A 19029-nucleotide genomic window follows, 5' to 3' on the forward strand; every position below is an offset into this window, starting at 1 on the left:
TTACTGGGTGTACCGATGTTGATGATTTTTAATTTTATCAAAAAAGCCGATGTTTATCATGTGGTCACATTTAAATTTCATCGAGATCTGATTACAACTTTTTGAGCAATCTTTGATAATACGTATTTACTTGACTATTTTTTCGTCTCCCTACGTTGTATTACTTGTCGTAATTGAAGTCGGTTTTTTTTTCGTTTGCCAGCAAACACAATTATAATTCAAAGTCTTTACTTTAATTTGCAAAAACGGGACAGTCAAAATTATATAATAAATGAGGACGAAGCCATGGTCAAATTAATAAATGCAAAATAATTTATAAACAGGTCATTTATTGTTTTAAAACAAAGCAATAATAGTATTTGCAAATACACAACTGATTAAGTAGACAATAGAAATCACTTGAGTACATCCTGCACAAACCGCAGCATGTCTATAAATATTAGGAAGATCATAGTTGTAGAATTCCTTTTCATATTTATACCACTCCCATCTTTGGACCTTCGATGGCGATCTTCTAAGAATCAGAGTAAATATTCCACCGTTACCGACTTCTGAGCAGTGGTTCAAGACTAATGTATGTGGAGAAACCTTCAATAATCGTATCACATCGGGATGGCGAGGTGGATCATCTGGGTACCATACATCTAAAAAATAAGAACATGTTAAAAAATGAAATCAAATTTTCTGTAATTTTTTTTTAAATAAAAACTAACCAATTCCTCGAAACCTCATCTCCTTTTCTAGAGGGCGTAACTTGTCTGCTGTCCACAAGCCGGGCTCTTCAGCATAATAAAGATAGACTTGTTCCAATGAGTGGCCATCTTCATCCCACAATACTCTAACTCGTCGCTCAATATCTAAATTATTACGTTTAACTCTTCGCTTTAGTCGAACATCTAGCCAAGATCCTGCTAGTGTGTCTTTTGACCATGGATTACTTTTTGAAGATCTCCAATTTTGATCTGAGTAATTTTGACGCAGTATCTGAAAGAGGAATAAATTTTTAAAATAAAGATATCAGACGAAACAATATTCTTAATTATTTACAATGTCCTGTTCAGGTCATTATTATATACTTACAGACCAGTCGACCCAATTATCTCCATATTCATAAGTCGCATCTATGATGTACAGGGTTACGCAGCCTACTTCATTAGGCAAATTGGTCATATCTGGATTGTGTTGTGCGTAACCCACGCCATACCACACACCGTAGACCTCATCGAGGTTGACGCGGTGTGACCACTTAATAGAGTCACCGCAAAGCCCTGTAGCTTGTTGTACAAAATTAAAAACAATATATAGAAGCAGCAGAGTAAGCATGATGACACTTGGAATAGCTCTGAGAATATGGGGCAAGGCGTCGGTCGCGGCCGCATCGCATTTAATTAGCAAATTAGTTCAGGTAATGGCTTAAATTCTCAATCATAATAACTGTATTTACTAGGTGTCTGTAGTCATTTCAGATTCAAAAAAATTAAACAACACGTTTATGTATTATTTTATTAACTTATTACATGAGTAAGTTAGATAATTCAACAATGAATTGCATTTAACAATATAAAGCATGTCAGGGAAAATAATAACAAATCTAAATTAAAAAACAAAAAATCTAAAATATAGTAATAAAATGGCAACGTCTAAAAATGCGCTCATTTGTCGAAATAAATACCAGCATTGACGTATGTATGTATTTTAATTCTCTAAGTATTTAAGATTATATAATAAAGTTTATGTAATAAACAATATGTTGATAATAAAGTTATTTATATATTTTTAAATCTCTCTTATGTTATTTGGCTGTGATCTTCTATAAGGTTACGGTTAGGCTTCTGCTTCCCTAGTCAAGTTGCTTCAGATTTTGACCAAGATATTTACTGCTGTACCCTACCAAATATAAAGTTTTCAACTAGTAGTTTTTACTAGCCTTTTTCCGCTGATTTCAGGACCCTGTTTTCTGTTCCATGGGTCGTGGTTTCGATTCACGCCCTGAATCTGGGTGTAAAATATATGTTTATTTATATATCTTTTATTAATACGTATAGTATATACTTATCAAAAATAAATATAACTATATCAGTTGGCTATTACCTATATACAAGGATTAAGTTAGTTACCTTAAAAACAGACGATCACGGGTGTACGTTATGTATATTTGTTGAAGCAGGCACAAAATTCTTTACTTTTATAATGTAACGTTAATATCATATTATTATACTAAGTGGCATTATTAATATTCTTTTTATAATGTCCCCTTAACACACTGACTGCTGTTGAGACATTTGATGATTAATAAGAATATTTAAAAAATAAAACTTACACAAGATAAAAAAGTTAAAAACTAAAACCCGACTACGACAACAAAATAGTGCTTACTTTATGTCCTTTAGAGAGCGCCACATTTAATATAATGTGACACCATCTAGCCTTTAACCAGCGGAGAATTAAGACGCTTATATTGAAACCTAATTTGTTTAAATATGACAAGTAGTTTGGGAGACATGAGGGAACAAATGAACATACATACATAAATAGACTGCTAAAACTATAACACTTCTTTTGACTTTGCCGTAGTCAGCTAATAAGTGTTTTAAAGACTCAAAAAATTTAATCTAGACTAAAAGAAAAACTTATATAACTTCGGGAAGCAGAATCATCATTATTAATACGTGAAGCAAAAACTTTGTACCCCTTTTTACGAAAATCGCGCGGACGGATGATGAGTATGAAATTTCGTACACTTAGAGTTTATATGCTGCTGGCTACGGCACTAAAGAATTTAGCCACCCCCTCTCTTCCCGTGGGTGTCGTAAAAGGCGACTAAGGGATAACAAGGTTCCACAACCACCTTGGGACTTAAGAAGCCGACCGATGGCGGGATAACCATCCAACTGCTGGCTTTGAAATACACAGGCCGAAGACGCGCAGCAGCGTCTTTGGTGCGACAAAGCCAGTACTGCGGTCACCAACCCGCCTGCCCAGCGTGGTGACTATGGGCAAAACACATGAGTTCACGTTATTTTTGGCGTAAACTTGTGGAGGCCTATGTCCAGCAGTGGACTGTATAGGCTGTAATGTGATGTAATGTAGAGTTTATATAGAGAAGGAGTGCAGAATGCTATTTTTTTTAATTATGCATAAAAATATATTAAATCCATTAAAAAAAACATATTACACACACTATCATGTATTTGACACACACGCGCATATTATATATGTATATTATCTTTGTTGATAATCAGTCTGTAGTCAAATTGAAATATTTTAAAAAAGGTTCTTTACTTTCATAATTTTTTTGATTTTTTTTTTTTTCAATTTTTAATTATGGACAAATTTCGACCTCTGGGCGACCACTAGTATATATTAATACGCTAAGCTGTCGTCTTAACGAAGAGTGCAATTAGTCGAGTTTTTGATCAAATTGACTTAATGCCACATCCGTTAATCAGGAAAATGAGCTCTATATTTTTGCCTTAGACGTCTTTTTTGTATCTTCAGTAGTTTCGATTCTGTTGGTTATCATAACTGCAATATTTAATACTACGATTTGTAAGTAGCTAATCGAACTACTTACGATTTGTAACGAAATATCTTGAGTTATGACTTAGATAGCCTTGATATTTTTTAATATTACATAAAATAACCGCAACAAGTCTAGTTATTGCACTTATAACTAGTACCTACGTTTTATAAATTTTTGGCACATTTACTAGTTATAAGTGCAACAAGTAAGAGTTATTGCAGTTATCGTAAGGAAACTTATTACTTAATGTACTTATAATGTCTAGTAAGTTGCTTTAAAAGGAAACAAGACAAGGCAGCAATGTCTACTGACGAGGACTGTATTTAATATTCTGTAGATTTACAGAAAGTAATAATGCTCCCAAGAATGGATCAGTTTAAGTCTGCCATAATATTTTGCCTACGTCTTGTTGCTTTCAACGAAAGTTTTGTACCCCATGGAAGTAGTTCTGTCACAAATGTGTCTTTTCCTGTATTGTGGAACGAGACTGTCTGAACGGACGGAATCAAGAAGACATCATTTCTACATATCAGTAATTTTTGTATACGATCGTGATGCCAAACACTTTGTTTTATGGATTGATAATCGTGCGGCTCAGTCTTTCTTAGTAAACATAGTTAATATTGTTATCTGATTGCAGCAGAATCTATTACAATAAAATATTCCGTTCCCGTCCACACATTCATGTCATATTATTCTTATTTTATCAATATGTAATTTGTATTTAAATATAATTTCCAAAAAATACAATTTACTAAAAATACCGAGCTAAGCTCGGTCACCCAGGTACTACTATATTTATTGAAAGAATTTTAATTATTTCAATAAATATAGCACATATATAACAATTATGTTAATTATATTATCATTGTACAAAGGTAATTAGACATCTATTTTTTCGTATCTTATATTTAAAATAAAATACAATTGTGTATAAAAATATTTATTTAAATACATTTAAAAATATAAAGTAGTAATCGCTATATCGAGAATTTGTCATAATTTTTTTTTTTTCGAAATACATTATCAATCCGGAATTAGTAGAACTTAACTGCTTTTCCAAATAAAATATGCAATTAAAAGAAGTATAATTTTTGATAATTTTATGTTGGAGGCTGAGTTTTCACAGACGCGCTTTAATGAAGAAGTAGAGAGATTTTTTATAGAAAATATATTATGAATACTAGCTAGATCTTCTGAAGTCAGTTGATTTTCATTCCTCGCTAACACCACACTGTAGAGCTGCGAGTGGGGTAGCCTCATGCAAAAATTAAGGACTAGATGATTGGTTGACACCTTCAAAACTTGAATAACACCGCCAAAGAAACGATACATTTTGTCCACAGCTGAAAAAACGTACATGATGCTTAACATATTTTTTTTTTTAATATTATGTACTAGCTTTTAGCCGCGGCTTCGCTCGCCATGCATTTTTTTAAGCTATACTTCTTTAAAAATTATGAGAGTAAATTTTTACTAGAATATAGCTAGTTAACGAAGAAGAAGATAGCGGCGTGAAGTTAGCCAATGAAGCCAACTTTTTACATGCGTACATAAATACACACACACACACACACACTTTTCTTTATAAAAAGTATCCTAATTACTTCTAATACCTCCAAGAGTATGTGTACAAAGTTTCATGATGATCGGTTAAGTAGTTTTTTGTGTGAAAACGTAACAAACAAACTTACATTCATATTTATAATATTATTAGTTATCTATCATTTATTTATTTATTCTTAATGTACACCAAAATACACACACATAAAGAAAGATACAATACAAGATGTACAAAGGCGATCTTATCGCTAAATAGCGATTTCTTCCATTAACCTTTGGGTACTGGATCTCTTGAAATCCTAAAAATATATACAGATTGTTTCAAAAATATTCTTGCAAATGTACGGGATATTGACAGTATTTATTTTTGGTCATGTGCGATCACACGCTCACAATTGTAAATATACTAATTTATATATAAATTGAACGTTAGTTGTGTTATGCTAACCTAACCTTAAAAGTTTATAATTTTTTTTTTTTTTTTTTTGTAATAACATAACAAAACGGAATAAAGAAAATATAATTAAATTAACTTACATTGGGAAGGTACGTCGGTGGGCCAAAATCCCTTGTGGGAAGTATTGACCTTGATATGGTAGTCATCCTGGTAGTGTCCTTCATGCCACTCCAGTACGAAGTGACGTATCCTGTACTGCTCGGGTAAGCCGAAGGCACGATTAACATAAGGCGAGTTTGTCATAGGCGGATATGGTGTTGGAGGTGTAGGCTGAAAAAACATAATGTAATTTTAATAATTTTTTGTATGATCCAGGCTTACCTCCATACGTTACAAAAGTCAAAACATACATTATTACAACCTTCCTATAAATATAAAGTAAATACCGTAATGTCGATTTTATAAATATATACGATATACGTTGTAAAGTGATTAATAATTTCTCACTCACTAGATCTCTGTTCAATAATCCCCCACTCACGTAGTCTTCAAATTTCCGTATTTGAACGATAGGACAATAGGGATTATACTCAGTCTTAGTGACGTTCTCTTTATGAAATATGTACTCCCGTATGTACCACATTCCTAAAATAGCTTCCTCGTCAAAGTCACTAGTTGGATGCAAGTTAGGACAGAAGATCACATTCGTAGCTTCGATTTTATAGAGTCCTACAACTAACATAATTAAAAGCGAATACATTGCTACTTAATTTATTTTCTTATTACTTAAAGGCACGGAGTCAAATGTTTAATTGAAGGTAGCTCTGCTATGAACGGTGTATTATTATGACACGAGTACGTAATCCACTCTTAACCCGTTAATTGACTCATTGCGACCCCTCATCCTGCGTAGTGATGGCAACGCACGTTACGTATAAAACACTGTTTGTTTTTGAAGTGAAACTTCTATAGGCGCATGAGGGGTAAAATGTTTACGGATCAAACACGTCACGCGTCACGATTTTAAACGTCCATACCACGTTGAATACACCGGTTCTCGTCCGATGACCGAAGTTAAGCAACATCGGGCGCGGTCAATACTTGGATGGGTGACCGCCTGGGAACACCGCGTGCTTTAATTCATTTTTTTTTTTGTTTTCTAATTTCATACATTTCACATAAGGTAAATTTAAAAATAAATAGGAAGCTCTAATTTGAACTTTTTACGGATTGGACCTTGATATTTTGAATGTCTTTTAACTAAAATAAAAAAACAATTTATATTGTTTTTGGTAAGTAGACCTAGCGTGTACTATAAAAACTACAAAGGTAGTTAGTTACATTATATCGATAGTATTAGATTTCAATAAGTAAATGACACAAAATTAAATATTTATAAAATATCGTTAAAAGAATTTTGACAATATAATTTATTCTTATTGCAAGTTTTTTGTAATTTAGCTGAACATAAAAAATTATAGACTACATTATGTAACTCAATTTTTATTAGAATAGATATTAGAGTAAAGCGTATTAGAGAAATTCGAGATACGAAATGTAGGCTAGTTAACGATAGATGGTAGTAAATAATTCGTACAATTTTTTTTTCAATTATTCAATTTGTTTTTTTTTTTTAATTACTTTGTTTTTAATTCGTTTTTTTATTAGTTTGCCAAAGAAGTTTCACTTCTGAAATGTGTACTTTGTACGCACACAATTTTTAATATTACATTTTTAGGAGAATTTTATCCTTTACTAATATTAGTAAAAATATAACATAGTGATACAAGATGTATATATATATATATATATATATATATATATATATATATATATATATATATATATTTTAACGGAAGAAAACGGAACAATCAATCATGTAATCAATGGAGGCGAAGCTGGGGGCAGGAAGCCAGTACAAAATAAAATATGAAATAATTCGAGCAATATAACTTTGTACGAGTAAGACATAACTTTATAAAACTCAATCTTCACTTCAGCCTATCACAGTCCACTGCTGGACATAGGCCTCCCCAAGTTCACGCCAAAAAAAATAATTATTTATTATATCAATTAATCTTACAATATAATAAATGTAATTTGATACTTTATTTACAAGCTTTCAATAATTTAAAACACTTTAATTATATTTCGCTTGAATATAAAAAACTATGGCTTGAAAAGAAATAATTATACGATACAATTACAACACAAAAAATCATATCTCAAATCAACATCAAAAATTTTCTTTATTTAAGTAGGGATTCAAATAATTTTTGATTCGTAATTTTACAAATTAAAATTACTACGAAAGTACCTACATACCGTAGTAATTTTAAATTGAAACATTATATGACGCAATTTATAAAAGTTGTAAAATAATGTTTTGTAAATATTACCCAAAGTAAATAACAAATAATATATAATTTACAAACCTGTATATTAACTTCCCTGATGTCAATGTAAAAACACTCATTTGTATGTTCTATTCTATACTCTCCTCTTGTGTGAGGAATTTTCTCTACTCCATACCAAATACCAGAAATTTGGTCTAAATTTACGTCACCAACATATGGAGATAAGTCATCACAGTATTTATCATTTTGAAAATAATAATTTTGACCATAACATTCTATGTATGTTATAAACAATGCCCAGTAAAAAATATTGAATAATAAATCCATGAAGACAAACGTCAAAATTTTTTGTTAATCCGGACAAAATCGGATAAGATTTCGGATAAACAGTACCGGCAATACCAGGCGACTATACACTACAAGAGGTGTCGCTCAGATTAAAGGCCGGATTTAGTAGAGAAGTGCTTCGGGAACGTAGGCGGACTTCGAAATGAAGCACTATACTGGCTCAATTGATGCACTGGTAATTTGCTCATTACTGCTATACTTCCTTCATAAATATTATTAACTGTTTGACATAACCCATAATAATGAACTAAGTAAATCACCACAAAAAAATTTGCTTAACTATATAAGTAGTATGTAAAACATAAAGTGTCTAAAACTTTTATTTTTTCTCTACATATATGCCATAAACCTTACAATTTGTTTTATGTTTCTATGTGTATTTTTGTGTGCAAAAAAGTATATAATATATTTTTCAGTATGGAAAATAAAGTTTTTTTTTAAGTTTTCATAAAAAATCCAAGTTTTCCTTAACCTAAAAGCTTTTCTCGGCATACTTAGGTACTAGGATTACAGAAACGATAGAATACGTGGTGGACTAAATCAATAGTCTCGAATGACGTCACTGAGGGTGTTCATTGATCGCAGGCGATTAGACGCTTTATAACTTTATCGATTTTAATTCTATGTGTGCGTAAGCAAACAACGCAACACGTACAATACATATGTCCAAAGCACGCATCTGATAATAAGTAGGTACAGTTTTTGAAATAAATTATAAATTGTTATATTGTGAATTAGTGTTATTATTTTAAATTACATAAATTTACAGTGTAAGCAATAGGGATTTATTCAATAAACTTCTTACGTATTTAGCCTCTTTAAATGTTAGCTATGACGTAAACTCCGTCGGAGCTACGTATGACGTCATTCACCCGATGTTGATTGCACTATTATACGGGAGATTTAAAGCTGAAACTATTTCCTACAAAAAATATCTTTTAAGTTACAGCAGTAATATTGTTACTTTAATTCAACATTACTAGAGATAATAAAACAACGCGTTAGCGCAACGGTCACAGCACGGGTTTGTGACTGTTTGGCTGGCGGTTGCGGGCTCGATCCCCGCACATGACAAACATTTGTATTGACCATACATATGTTTGTCGTGGACTAGATGTTTGTGCAGTCCTTGTGAGTCTCCCACGTTAAGCCGTTGGTCCCGGTTGTTATCATGTACACCTGATAGCCATCGTTACTCATAGTAGGAAATATATCCACCAACCCTCATTGGAGCAGCTTGGTGGATTAAACTCTGATCCTTCTCCTATATAGTGAAAGAAGCCTATGCCCGGCAGTGAGATCTTACAGGCTACAGCCTTCGATTTTTTACTATCTCCAAGCTGTAGCTTGGAGATAGTAAAAAATCGAAGTTTCGTTCTGGTCGAATATTGCATTTATAAGATTCAATAATAATTTCCTTCCAATAATTTTCTTTATCTCATATGAATAAAATGCAGGGAAAAAACTTATTTAGATTATTACTTATTTTTTTTTTAGTGAAGTGTCGAACGAGAAATATTTTTAAGTACTGTTAATTTTTTTTGTAGTCGAGTAAAAACGTGGTTTCGGTTAAATAAATACATATCGTTTAAAATCATATCGTTGACAATTGTGACTGTATCGATTACTTCAGTAGTGAAATCGCAGTTATCTTTTTTTTTAATCGTCATAAAATATTTTTATCAATGTTTACACTTTACAGCGTATCAAAAAAACCACAAAGATTTGCGTTTTGTGCTCAGACAAAAATTTGATTATCGACATAGGTGAAACAACTAAGAGACGTATAGCGCGTGTTGTTATAAATATTTTCAGTTCTTATACAAAAAAAAAATAAGTTGACTACGTAACGTGGTTTTCAAATATAAGTATGGAACGATAATACGATAATTTTCTATAATTTTCTATTACTTTAGAGTACGGTGTGTGATTACGGCATTAAGAATATAGCCACCCCCTTTCTTCCCGTGGATGTCGCAAGAGGCGACTAAGGGATAACACAGTTCCACTACCACCTTTTAACTAAAAAGACCGACTGATGGCGGGATAACCATCCAACTGCTGGCTTTGAAATACACAGGCCGAAGACGGGCAGCAGCGTCTTCGGTGCGACAAAGCCAGCCCTGCGGTCACCAACCCGCCTGCCCAGCTTAGTGACTATGGGCAAAAGACATGAGTTCACTCCATTTTTGTGCGAACTTGTGGAGGCCTATGTCCAGCAGTGGATTGTATTAGGCTGAACTGATGATGATGAACTGATTAGAGTACAGTTTTACGGAATGAAAAATTAAAAAAAAACGGCGCAAAAAAATTCAGGAACTTCATAAACTTAACTATTGAAAGCTTTTGACAGTTCGCAAGACAGGACAACGGTTGTAAAGTATAATACTCGTATATACAATAATACAATTTTGTATAAGAAAGCCAGGTATTACCGGGAAAGGTATGTAAACTATCAGCATCATACCTCGTCTCATAAAAACGAATTAGTGGATGAAAATGCGGGTGAAACACCATCAGTCATCTAGTCTAAATATAAAACCAGCTCTCCAACTCTTTTCAAAGCTGATTCCTTAGTACTTAGGCATTATATGTAGTGACTAAGGTCTGTTTGATATAAAAATGTATTTCACACATAAATAGTTCTCACAGCCTACACTAGTGTGACTTCACACATACATATATACTTTAAAAATCGAGCCTTATCTATAGTATTATAAGGAGGAAGGCTTATTTTGTTTTGTTTTTTATGCTTCAAAGCAAAATAGTAGCCACAACAACACATGTCAATACAAACTAAATCGTAAATGTATACTAAAACTTTTTAATTATAATACATATACAGAGAAAACACTGTTTTTGAATTTAAACAAATAGATTGCTGTATCATTACTAAATAATCCTATTTGCAACTAAAGGTTACGCAGTTTTAAAAGAAGCGCTTTAAAGCTATATTTTATAAAAAAAAAACATTTACTGACTCTATATAAGATGGTCAAAAAATACACCTAAGCTAAATTGTTTTCATTATTTTTATTGAACGTTTTTTACGCCGTACAGAAACGACAAACAGGAGTGACTATAGTAAAACAAAACTAGAAGAAACAGAAAGGCGTTAATCTGAGTAATTTAACATAAAAAATAAATTTAAAACCAATTTAAATTTTTTACGCAGCTAGTTTTAAATTAAAAATTATATACTTCATGAATATTAAAAAAAGGTCTCGGTTATTTTAATATTTAGAACATAAAAACTAAAAATTAATAAAATTTCAATACAGCCAAGTCTACATTCAAGAAATGCAAAAGTTTAAACTATGGTGGAAATAATTTTAATATCTACGAGTATATATAACAAAGATATGAAATTCATGAACTCTACGAAATCTTGACGAACAAGGATCGCTACGCGTCGAACACTACGAGACTAGTACGTGTTTAGTACGGTTGATGGTTATTTCGATATTATTATATTCATATTGAAAATATTAAAAATTAGGAGGTACAATATAAATTAAAAAAGAAATACTGCATCGCTTCAGCCTGTAATATCCCACTACTGGGCATAGGCCTCTTTCCCCATGTAGGAGAAGGATCAGAGCCTAATATACTACGCTGCTCCAATTACTATGAGTAACGATCGCTATCAGGTGTACATGGTAACAACCGGGCCCGGCGGCTTCTTCATGCAAAAATTAGATTTAAATCATTTCAAAAAGATAAGAAAATTAAAATATCTTCCTATCCTAAATATATTTACTAATTAAATTTTATATATAAACTCAATTCTAACAAGCCTAAACTGCAAAACTACTACATCTCAAAGATTGTATAGTTATAATATGTACACGGATTATTTGTTTGATAAATGTGTACTACTCCACCCTCACCCTCACCCTCACAATATTACTGATAGTTGGGAGCAACTATTTACACCTATTCGCAGTTCTGTTACCCTATTGACGCACACTAACTTACGCGGGGCGCCGCGTTTGTTATCGAGCTTTTAGCGTCGGTATACTCTCGCACATTTTATACTTTCCTAGTATTTTCGTAGCTAAGGTGTTACGTCACCATGGAAATTTCACATTTGAATTTTCACTTGTCCGTAGCTACGCGCTACGAAGGTTTGAGTTTCGTAGCACAACGCGTAAATTTAATCTTCAATGAATTTTCTTATTAGTAAGCAAGGAATGACTTAAGAAATAATGTTATAAGAAAATAATATCTTGTCCTATTTATAAATTTTTAATATTACTTTTTGTTTCTAACAATCATATATTTTTAACTTAGAATATTTATTAACGGATATGCAGTAGTCGCCGCGTTGGCGCAACGTTCACAGCCATGGATTGTACCTGTTGCGCTGGCGGTTGCGAGTTCAATCCCGCACATGACAAACATTTGTGTTGGCCATACAGATGTTTGCCGTGGTCTGGGTGTTTGTGCAGTCCTTGTGGGTCCCCCCACCGTGCCTGGAAGTGCACGTTAAGCCGTCGGTCCCGGTTGTTATCATGTACGCCTGATAGCGATCGTTACTCATAGTATATATCCGCCAACCCGCATTGAAGCAGCGTGGTGGATTAAGTTATGATCCTTCTCCTACATGGGGAAAGAGGCCTATATAGTAGTGGGATATTACAGGCTAAAGCGTAAGCGTAAGGTTACAGTTCCATACCACCATCCAACTGCTGGCTTTGATAAATTTAATTAATTTAGCTTAATTATACTTACTATATTTTATACTGGAACTAATGATGTATGATTTTCACTTTATTATAATAGATTTTCAAAGTATTTTCATCTCCATAAAGTCTCTACAAACAGAACAAACCTTTGACATTTGAAGTGACCTTTACTGAAAAGATTTGTGTAGTAGACAAGGGTGACGCAGCCGCTTCAGAGGTCGATTGTACCAGGGTAACATAAGTATAAGAATATAGCAGTTACTTTCAACAAGTGCTCCATAGGCGTTACGAGAAAGGTTCTACAATGCTACGAAATTACAAAAATAAATTACGACCGTTATTACTTGTTTAAATCATTGAAATATATAATATAATGTAACGATTCCATAAAACTGAATTAATTCAGATTTTTGAGATTTACTGATACAAATAAAACTAAAAATATCTGCTATGAAATAATAAAATGAAGTAGATAAATTGTTCCCTTAATTTTGCTTGATTTTGTTAATTAAAATTAACAAAGTCAACATTCATAAAATATGGACTGAAGTCTAACGATTTATTTATAGTGCTAAGGAAGCTATAAATAACTCAATTGTTTATTTTTAAATTAAAATAATGATAAAACGGCCTTTAATCCTTTAAATTATTTTTCAAATATTAAATAAGTTTATTAACATCTTTTAAAGTTCAAATTTTAAAAAACGACATAGCTTTCTTGTGTCGCAGAACCGGTGGCCGTTGGACAGACGTGTTCTGGTCATCTGAGACCGCGTCTTGGCAAACGCAGTGTCAGATGATCTCCGGTCCGCTGGAACGACGATCTACGTAAGATTGCCGGTGTAGACTGGATGAGGATTGCGGAAAACCGGGATGTCTAGCGTCAACTTGGGGAGGCCTGTGTCCAGCAGTGGACTGCAATAGGCTGAGCTGACTGACTGACTGATAGCTTTTGCAAGATGCATGATTTATTTTCTAACTGTTGCATTGACGCTAAGGAGTGATTGTATGCAAATTGTATCCTTTCCTTCATTTCTTTTTCAAATTGCAAAAGTTGTATGACGAGAATCTTAGTTTCATATTTTCAAGATAAAAAAAACCATCTTTTATGTAATAAATATAAAATATTCAACCAATTTATGCTTTATTCTTTTAAGTATCAGCTTCACATAAAATCTGCTACACGTAATTGGATATGATATGAACGCAAAAAGCGTTGTAATTCTGAAAGTCAAACTTAAAATCTGGTGTTGGATACATCTTTATACGTCGTCCAGTAGTAGTTTTAATATAAACAATCACAAAGTAATCATGATGACCTCGTTTTATACACACATAAATATAATAAACAAACAAACGTGGTCGCGTGCATCAGTTAGTATACACATTATATGAGACTAATATTACAGCCTATTTGACCTATTATTAATCTGACTATTTCTATAAGTAATATTAGACCAAAAATAACGATTATGCCAACACGTGCCGTTTATACTAGGGCTTCATACCGTGACGGGAGGACTAAATAGTGAATGAATGCTTTATTAGATTTAACGAGGAACGAAGAAGCCTTAAAAAAATACAGAAATAGCCTTAAGCTCATTTGCGGGAATTATTCTTACCTAGATATTAAAAACATGCTATATATGTATGTATAACAAGATCGTTGAATTTTATATAATAAAACCACGCGTGGCTTGTTAACACAATTAAAACGGTATATTTATAATGAAAACATAACAATCCACTTGACGATGGAAAAGTGCTATTTAATTATTATATATCAAACGCGTAGGTATTCCTTTACCCTTACCTATTACCTACCTATTACCTTTGTTATAAGTATATTGGAAATATAAACTTTTCGTGAAGTATCACGTCACATTTTTTACAAAGTAGACTAAAAAAGATCATTATTGTTGTCACATTCAATTGTATAAATAAATAAATAAAAATTTTACTAACTTAAATAAGTGTAATATTATCCCCAATCCCTATCCCTAATTATCTATAAAAATAAATGAAATTGGAGTGTCTGTTTCTAATATTAAAATAACGGCTTTTTACTAGATGCATATAGATGTATGCATACATGATACATATACCAAAATAACATTTTTTACAACTTTTGTCTGTCTGTCTGTATGTTTGTTCCGGCTAATCTCTGAAACGGCAGGACCAATTTTGACGGGACTTTCACTGGCAGATAGCTGATGTAATAAGGAGTAACTTAGGCTACTTTTATCTTAGAAATTTATTTATTTTATAACACTGCGACCTAAACAATAACTTCTTTGTTAATATCCACGCGGACGAAGTCACGGACTACTTAACCGATCATCATGAATCTTTGTACACATATTCATGGAGGTGTCACAAGTAACATAGGATACTTTTTATTTAAAAAAAAATCAATGCAAACGAAGCCGCTAGTAAAAGCTAGTATAATATATAGTGCCAATCATTAGTAAGTATAAAGTGATAGTTGGTCTCTATGTTTCTAATAATATTCGTGTCTTTATCAGAAAATTGAGAAAACAGTGATCTTGAAATTAATCAACTTGAAGTTTTCAAACCCATATTACTTATAAAAATAATTATTAACCCTAATAATGATAATCGATCTTTATAAACAAAAAAGTAAATGATATTAGACACTAAATACATTAGATAAGATACAGAAGATAGTACTTGTCGATTCTTGTCTAAAAGAAAACAGTTTTATAGATAATAAGATTATATTTAAATGTTGTCGATAAAACTGGTTCCACTGCTAGGCAACAGCCTCTTTGTGCATACAGGAACTTAATCCACCACGCTGCTCTGCTGCTATTTTGCGGATAATTTCCCTATCACGACTATATAAATACTCTATGATAACTACCTAATAGAGACCAGACAACTTTATGTGTAACCGTAAATAGGCTGACAAAGACAGCCATCAAGACCAGAAACTAATTTTTCTACAAATGCAAATATCTGCCACAGGCACTTAACCGATTTTCTGAAAAAGAAACTTTGTATGGACCACATACTATTTAATTTGTTGTTGTTTGGAAATGAAAGTTAGGATTTACGTTATCCATCCATCTATCAGCCTTTAAAAATCCACTGCTATACGTGGGACACCCCTAATGTTCGATAACCCCCCCTAATTCCCCTAATTATTTTTTTATAGTGAATCGACAAAAAATAGTCCAGTAAATACGTATTATTACATATAACTTGAAAACTACTTGTTAAATCTCAATTAAATTTTACGGCCACGTAACATGCACCACAGAAGTACCCAATATGATTAAGTAAAATATCAGTACAAAACATAAATAAACACATCGATTATCTCATATTTTTAACCCGGTTAAAACATAAAACAATAAAAATGGCAATACACACAAACATAAGTACTAAAAATAATTGACAAAAATTTTCTTAATTTCCTCGTCATCACTCAAATTACTGCCATCTATGAAGCAACTGAAGAAAATAATTTCAGTGATTATCCGCTCCGCCCTAGCCCGCCCAACAGCGTACCATAGGGCGGCAACAATTTCCCCCGGGCGGTACTGTTACCAGGATATCAGAAATGAAGAGGAATATCTCTAATACCACAATACGTAGCTGTATTTCATAGACAATGCAAATACACAAGCGCACTTGTGAGGGTAGGCGCATGCGCTCTACGTATTATTGTGCTCGCTGTTTCTGAAGTACTTACTAACTTTTGTCAAAATTATAATTAACTGATGCGATTTTAATAAACTGATGCAATTAAAATTTTGCTAATATTGTAAAAATTAAAAATAATCAAAATATTTTTGATTATTTTTAATATTGAAAAATAATCAAAAATAAATTTGATTAAAAAGTAAGAGACTTAGAACAACGAGTTGTTCGAACCTTTAAAACGACTTCGTTGCTGACGTGGATTTACATATTTTATTTTACGTAACATGTTCGGAGTTTCACGGTATAACATGAGATCGCGTGGATGGGGTATTGAGCTTCAGACGTACGGCGTCGTAGGTCGTGACGCGACGCTGATGACGTCACTCGCTCGGGTGGAGGGTGCTACAACCGGCCAGGGTAGTCGCCCCCTAGTGAAAGTCGGCGTCAGTACGATCCGTACCGTCAAGTAAATTGCACGACGCGGTTTCTGATTTCTCTATGTACGCCGAAAATATAACCTATAAACTATATGCAGCGTTGTATCAGTGGTACAGAACGATTAAACTTTTTCCTTTATTTACGAAATTTGTACTTAAGTAGTTTCTTTTGTCTGGTTTTATACGTGCCTATAGTTTTCAGTGTAAAACGCGTTAAAAAAGATATCAGCTTCTTATTCAAAATGAAATTAAATTGAAGCATTTTCATAAAAGCAAAGAGCTTTTATGCTCTTAAATTTTAGTTAAATATTATTACGAATAACAGAACTTTGGAAAAACTTTTTTATGTAATTAGTAACTACGTCTTGTTAAGAGTGTAACGAGATGATCTATAAAATTATTGGACAAAGATTTTTTAAATCTTTACATTTTTATTTACAATCTAATTTCAGCGCCAATGCACGAAAGCTGCTAAAAATAGTCGGGGTTCGCGCGCTCGCGTCGCCCGCAACCGGCACTCGTTTTCACTACTCAAACTATTTCTGTCTATAGAAAAGCTTTAAGGTAATCTATGCAAAGGAAAATAGATAAATTTCTGCGCGGACAATGAAAAAAGTGCGAAAAAAATATCGATAGTCGCGAGGCGACAGTGACTTCCAATGTTGTTATAGTGCAGTGACTAAACTTAATTTTAACGACGCACACGCAGAAAAGTAAGTAACCTACACTTAAATTATTATTATTCTTAAGGTTATGAGTGTTAAAATTACTTTTCAACGCATTAAATTTGAGCTAGGAGCAGTGAGTTACAGTGACATACTTTCCTTGTTAGGCTGCCCGTGACGACATCGATGTCGGTGACATACCGTTTTGGAGCTTATAAATACACCTATAGAGTACATGTACTTATTTGTCCTATTCAATAATGCGTAAGTTAGGAACAAACCATATAAGTGCAAGTGTACCATAGTTAAACTTGAAAAACATATTGAAAAAATATTATTTATTCTAAAATTTTAAATTAATTTAATACACAATTTTACGATTCCACAAAAAAGGTCAAATGACGTATAATATATTTGAAAAAAAAAAACAACCAAATTGATTGTTTTTTTTAGATATATATATTTTTATATATAGATATTACAAACATCGTGGTGTAATAAAAGGATTCTACGAGCACCAACAAAACTTGTCTGGGGATTTAGATAAAGTAAAACTACTAAAAGTAACCTTATTGATAGTCATAAAATAATAAATAAGTATATGTAGGTAGGTATCAATTTTAACGATTAACTTATTCACCTACGAATTATGTGCAAGTAGGTTATTATCTTTAAAATTATTTTAACATATTTATCGTAACAATAATCCTTTTTTTTAATTAACGCCTCACACTCAATGGCCACCCACTAGGATTATCTCTTGCGTCGGGGGTCCACACAATATGACAATACACAAGCCCAAACGCCCAGACCACGGCAAACATTTGTATGGCCAATATACCTATAAAAAAAAACGTTATATAAACGTTTGTCATGTGCGGGATCGAACCCGCAAACGCCAGCGCAACAGCCACAAACCAGTGCTGTGACCGTTGCGCCAACGCGTCATTAAACTATTGATAGGCCACCATTTCAACTTAACTTTGTCGGCATTACAAACCAAAATAAAAGTTACATATCTAATACATATATCACCGCGATAAGACCCATAACACATTCACAAATTGACACTTCAAAATATTGATTATGCTACGAGTATAAAACATATATAGTAATAAAAATGTGAAAGTTTGTGAGTACGCATGGATGCTTATTACTCTTCCACGCAAAAACAATAGTTTTTGATTTTGATTGAACTGCTTGTAATGAAACTTGGTACCTAGATACTGGAGATCGAGAATAACACCGTACTTATTACTGCAACATTCCTTTGGGATATTAAATGACGTTGGTAAAACCGTAAGGCTCAGCTAATAACATATATAGTAGATATAATATTTAATATAAATTATATAGAGCATATTCTTGTTTACCCATAATTA

At 32.7% G+C, this 19029-nt stretch overlaps 2 protein-coding genes and 1 pseudogene across 3 annotated transcripts; 1 reads left to right on the forward strand and 2 right to left on the reverse strand.

Annotated features, from left to right (window-relative positions):
* Positions 1-309: 309 nt before the first annotated feature.
* On the reverse strand, positions 310-1349 carry LOC123660248. Its single transcript, XM_045595345.1, has 3 exons — positions 1081-1349; positions 714-984; positions 310-644 (listed from the first exon to the last, which is right to left on the reverse strand). Exons 1-3 carry the CDS (start codon positions 1321-1323, stop codon positions 337-339), a joined length of 822 nt encoding a protein of 273 aa, XP_045451301.1. The 5' UTR covers positions 1324-1349; the 3' UTR covers positions 310-336.
* Positions 1350-4450: 3101 nt separating this feature from the next.
* Positions 4451-8339, reverse strand: LOC123660258. 2 transcript variants are annotated; one of them, XM_045595355.1, is made up of 3 exons: positions 7919-8339; positions 5624-5813; positions 4451-4869 (listed from the first exon to the last, which is right to left on the reverse strand). In XM_045595355.1, exons 1-3 carry the CDS (start codon positions 8165-8167, stop codon positions 4571-4573), a joined length of 738 nt encoding a protein of 245 aa, XP_045451311.1. In that variant the 5' UTR covers positions 8168-8339; the 3' UTR covers positions 4451-4570. The 2 variants fall into 2 exon arrangements, with proteins under 2 accessions (XP_045451311.1, XP_045451318.1); XM_045595362.1 differs by lacking the exon at positions 7919-8339 and adding an exon at positions 5995-6231.
* On the forward strand, positions 6507-6623 carry LOC123667381 (annotated as a pseudogene).
* Positions 8340-19029: the final 10690 nt, after the last annotated feature.

The sequence above is a fragment of the Melitaea cinxia genome, chromosome 2 (assembly GCF_905220565.1).
Source record: "Melitaea cinxia chromosome 2, ilMelCinx1.1, whole genome shotgun sequence".
Lineage (NCBI taxonomy): Eukaryota > Metazoa > Arthropoda > Insecta > Lepidoptera > Nymphalidae > Melitaea > Melitaea cinxia.

What these genes read in the sequence shown, in the direction of transcription:
- LOC123660258 (XM_045595355.1), bottom strand. Translation starts at nt 8,167, where the DNA reads ATGGATTTATTATTCAATATTTTTTACTGGGCATTGTTTATAACATAC. An exon ending in TCAGGGAAGTTAATATACAG is followed by an intron (nt 5,814 to 7,918) that starts GTTTGTAAATTA and finishes ATGTTTTTTCAG; the next exon opens with CCTACACCTCCAACACCATA. An exon ending in CACCGACGTACCTTCCCAAT is followed by an intron (nt 4,870 to 5,623) that starts GTAAGTTAATTT and finishes ACGTTTTTTCAG; the next exon opens with CTGTGGACAAAATGTATCGT.
- LOC123660248 (XM_045595345.1), bottom strand. Translation starts at nt 1,323, where the DNA reads ATGCTTACTCTGCTGCTTCTATATATTGTTTTTAATTTTGTACAACAA. An exon ending in ATAATTGGGTCGACTGGTCT is followed by an intron (nt 985 to 1,080) that starts GTAAGTATATAA and finishes TTCCTCTTTCAG; the next exon opens with ATACTGCGTCAAAATTACTC. An exon ending in GATGAGGTTTCGAGGAATTG is followed by an intron (nt 645 to 713) that starts GTTAGTTTTTAT and finishes CTTATTTTTTAG; the next exon opens with ATGTATGGTACCCAGATGAT.